General features: G+C 40.4%; 1 protein-coding gene across 1 annotated transcript in view; it reads right to left on the bottom strand.

Annotated features, from left to right (window-relative positions):
* Positions 1–994, bottom strand: part of LOC9631953 — a 2,711-nt gene extending 1,717 nt beyond the window's left edge. The window contains exons 1-2 of the mRNA XM_024675102.1: positions 890–994; positions 3–809 (exon numbers count right to left, since the gene is read on the bottom strand). Of these exons, the coding sequence (XP_024530870.1) occupies positions 3–791 (789 nt within the window). The 5' untranslated portion in view covers positions 792–809; positions 890–994. The remainder of the gene's footprint in view (positions 1–2; positions 810–889) is intronic.
* Between the last annotated feature and the right edge of the window lie 3,761 nt (positions 995–4,755).

The following is a 4,755-nucleotide window of genomic DNA, read 5'->3' as shown; positions in this document are numbered from 1 at the left end:
GCAATGCACAGCCCCGAGGCTCCTCGAGCGCCCTTCCCGCACCCCGCGAACTTGCAAGCTTTGGGAGCTTTGTCAGATCCGGCACCGGTCGTCACGTCGATGTCCAGGTCTGGATCGTTCTCCGAGTGAGAGTGATATTCTTCCTGCTCCGGGAGAGATGCCTGAGTCCGTAGCAAGCCCGGCATGACGCCGCCGGCGCTGATCCAGCGAGCCGACGACGATCCCTCGTCCACAACCTTCTTGATCCCCAGGAAGAGCCCACCATCCTTGTCCTCGTCCGAGTTTCTCGAGAGTCTCAGCGACAGCGAGTCTTGAGGGAGCGAAACCGAGAACTTTTTCAAGCCGATGTCCGACTCGGTAGTGATCGATGGCGAGCACGCACTGCCGCTGCCACTCCCACTGTCGGCCTGCCCAAGACCCAGAGCGACGCTGGGTCTAGCCGGGGGCGAGCTCCCAAGCGCCAGGACGATCTCCTGCTCGCCAAATTCCCAGCTTCCAGCCGCGTCCCTCTTCCTCTTGATGCTCACGGGCGAGCTCGAGAGCTTGTCAAAGTTGCTCCAGGAGAGGGTCTTCTTGAGGCTAGGGGGAGGAGCGGCGGCTTCGCCCGGAGATCCACTGTCGCCCAAGCTCTCCATGCCAATTGAGAGCGTCGTCGTGGGGCTCTCGCAACGCTTGTGCCGCATCTCCAGTCCCCTAAGCTTGGCGAGGGCGCCCTCTCGATCCAGGCCGACGCCGAGGACTGTCCAGCTCCCATAGGTGTCGCCCCTCCTCAGCCTCTGCGTCCCCTCCATGGCCGCGAGCACTGAAATCTGGAGCTCCTGGCCAGAGAATGCGTCAATTCAGCCTTGGATCTTGGGGAATTCGGCCGTCAAGAGGACTGATCACGTACCTGGAGTTGTCCGCCGCTGCGCTCCAGCGCGACCTAGGGCGCCATTCCCAAGCCCTTTTAGGGCAACAGCCGGCAGGTTGAAGGTTCGAGTACTGTCAAAGCAATCAAATGGACAAACGTGTCCGCGGCTCCGCATCACATCGAAAGTAAAAGAGAAACAGACTCGTGAGTCGTCTAAGTAATGGAGTTGAAAGTTCTTAAAACCAGCATCTCCACCAATGAGAGAACCACTAGCAACACTCGCTTTTTAATCTTCCTCATTATTTGCTTATACGGCATCTAAGGGATGATGAACGGGAAGGTCGGCACGAATCTGTGCCGACCTTCTCCTTCATACGTGCCTTGAGCAATTTGAGAATGAGTACCGAACTATGTGCCAAATGACTTGGCCCGACCTTTACAGCCCTTATTGCTAGCCCATCATAATTTATAAATCTTCTTTATCTGGAAGTGTATTAAGTAGAAATTAAAGATAAAAACATTATTTAATGTATAAAAAATTTCCCAAAAGACACTTTTATCACTCATTTGATGTCAAATAAAGACATTTAAGTTAAGGTAATAAATACTGAATAAGAAGATTCAAAAATCTTTAAATGGCTTATGTAAAATACTTCTTCATTTTAATATTGATTGTGTTACAGCTTTAGATAATAGTATTTGTATTAATAGTTAATGTTTGTATTTTTTGTCAAAATTTATTCAATTTTTTCCTCCAAAAATGTTGAGAAATTATCATCTGAAAAATGATAACATCCAATTTTTTTTTCCTATCTTTATCATAAAGAAGGTATAAGTTTTTTAATAGTTTTTACACTTAGAAAGGGAAAGGTATAAGGATTTTATAATTAAGAGTTTTAAGCATCAATACCTATAACTTTTCATTTAAAATAACAATACTCTTTTTTTAATTTGGAGATGGTTAAACCATCTATTTTTATTTATTGCAAAAAATCTATCTAAATATTAACAAATTTTTTTTTTAACTATATGCTTATAATTCCAATTAAAATATTTAGTATAATATTCTAAAACCCCCTAAACCTTAAACCCCCCGCTTACCAGGAGTTAGTATCTAGGACAAGATTGAAACTTACTAAATATGGAATGCCTTTAGATTATAAATTTGGACACAGGATTAACACCATTGTGTTCAGGATAATCTTTACATTTTGTAAATATGCCTAATTAGAAAATCTAAACACTTTCTATAAATAGCAATTGGAATTGAACAAGATTAATACAAAGGGTACGACAGCAAGGGTGTTTGGCAAACACAGTAAGCTATTATCTAGTGATATTGAAAGACTAGTCTTAATACATAAAGGTTTTTATCAAGCTAATTGTGAGACACAAATCCCTAAGCCCCAAAGTGGAGTAGAAAGGGTGTCACATGGTAGTGGTTGAAACAGAAGTCTAATAAGCATAACATGTTTAGATTAAAGACTTTAATTTGGAAAGTCGAGAGTGGGAGTGGAATTCTAAACAAAGTGTTTGAAGGATGAGCATAAAGCAATTGGTAAATAAATTTCTAAAAAAAGACATAAAAAAGACTAACATATAGCAAGTGTCGTGACACATAAAAGTGTCAGAAACGAATCCAAGGAGTCCGAGAAGGGGTTCTAAATGGAGTTCAAAATGGACCCAATATGGAATTCGAGATGGAATTGAGATGAAGTCTAAAGTTAAGGTTGAGAAAGAAACCAAGATTGAGACCAAGATTGAGTTCAAGTCCAAAGGTGAAAGCCCAAAGCAATTGGTGAGCTCCAAAAGTATAAAAAGGGGAAGACTTTAGTGAAGCCAATTTAGCCAAGAAAGGCTAGTGTGACCAAAGAAGGATATATTTACGTGGTAGGTGATGATATAATCATCGAGGAGTCCAAGGCTAGAGTGAATACAAATGAACAAGTGGGGTAACTTGGTGAAATGTTCAAGAATTGATTTTAACTCCCTCGGGAAATTAAATTGTCAATGCTCTCAATCCAAGTGTGGGTAGCACTACTTACTTAGATACTTGGCATGGCTCATTAGAACCTTATTCTAACCACATAGCTAAGGCATTTAAAGACAAAAAGTGGGGAAAGTACCTATGAAGCTTGCATAAGGCTATGGTGTTTCAAAATATTATTCCAAAGTTCCACACTATAGAAAGGAAGAGGAATAGTCCTTTTGTGTAATGACCAAGATGCAATCATATGGCAAGGAAGTCCTAGAGGTCAATAAAACATACCTTTATACCCTAACTTAGTGGTAATGTTAGCGAACATGGCTAGGACAGAAAGGGACATGGTGGGGATCAAAAAAGGGATGTTCGGGAAAGTTATTTCTCATATCTTTGGGCATTCTAAGTATGTTAAAAAGTGGTTCTAGGATGACCATTCATAGACGAATAGTCTAGTCTTTGAGAGATAGGATTATAGCATGGGTGGTCTAAGACTACCTTTGAGGTGTCAATCATGAAATCAAATACATAGAGCACTTGGACCAAGTGCAAATGTTGAATGGCATAGATGCTATTTATGAAGCTAATAAGTCCCTAAGTCCGGAACACGACTTATAGAGGTTATGAGTGAGATTCCTCCAAGTGGTTGGAGTTGTGGTTAAGTGACTAAAGTAGAATAGAAAATTTAGTCACTTAAAATTTGGTATTAGAGTTATTCCTTAATCTAACTTTTATTGGTGGTAAAGTATATTACCATTTATATTGGCATCAAGAAGTCCCAGAAGTGGGTCTATCCTCGAGAAGTAGCATCTGTAGAAGGCATGACTCTCCACTTTAGTTTATACGTGAACATGTATGCAATATGGTGGATAAAAAAGGGGTCAATAAAAGAATAATTTTGGGATATTAGGAACAATATAAGATTTTCCTTAGAGAGTTGAGGATGTGATTCAAATAAACATTTAACTTAGCAAACTGGTTAATATAGTTATGGTAAATAACTATAGTTGGGATTATGGGAAGGATGAAGACTTCGAGACAATAAAAGAGTCATAAGATTATTCTCATATAATTAAGGATAGTACTCATGAATTTGAGATGAGAATTAATGACCGTGGTGTAAGTTCTTGAATTTGAACTTCCCAGGATGTTACCCAGCTTAGTACTATTCAAACCCAAGGACACTTAACCCTAAATATTCTAAGATTTTTAACTAATTAGAAAAGGGGGTGCACTTTTATTCATGGGCCCTTTCCCTTTATATTTGAATTTTTATAAGTCGTCTCTCAAATCGTTCCTTTTGGTTACTTACAATCCACCACGTTTTCTTGCAAGTTCACGCCCTTGTGAACAAAAGCTGAGAGCTACAGCTCTTTTGAGAGCCCCACTCTCTTGACATCCTATCCCTTATGTCGAGCTCAATAGGAGCAAATTGGATCTACTAGATGTCAATCAACACGTGCAATTTCTTTAGCGAACCAACAAAGTCGGACCTAAGACCTTTCTAATACCAAAAGTAAGTTCTTGAATTTGGACATTTTAGGAGGTCACCCAGCCCAGTATTATTCAAACCCAAAGACGCTTAACCCCAAATATCCCAAAACTATTAATTAATTGAAAAAGGGGGTGCACTTTTATTCATGGGACTTTTTTGAACCCTTATGTATCGTCTTTCGAGTTGTTCCCTTTGGTTGCTTACACGTAGGAGGTCAAATATGGAAGAGGACACAGATCCTTGAAATGGTAACTAAAGCTACCTTTAACATGCTGAAACAACTTAGAGAGTTAGGGGTGTATTTAAAGGATGAGTTAGAATTCTCGTCATTTAGACAAATAGTCCTATGGGGGGAAGGGAAGTACACAGGGGAACAAAGAATAATCAAATGGTGGAGTAATATTTGTAAAGATAGTTCTTATGAGTAAA

Source organism: Selaginella moellendorffii, unplaced genomic scaffold, assembly GCF_000143415.4.
Source record: "Selaginella moellendorffii unplaced genomic scaffold, v1.0 SELMOscaffold_14, whole genome shotgun sequence".
Lineage (NCBI taxonomy): Eukaryota > Viridiplantae > Streptophyta > Lycopodiopsida > Selaginellales > Selaginellaceae > Selaginella > Selaginella moellendorffii.
The sequence above is the reverse complement of the archived record's forward strand: the minus strand, read 5'-3'. Positions and strand labels throughout refer to the sequence as shown.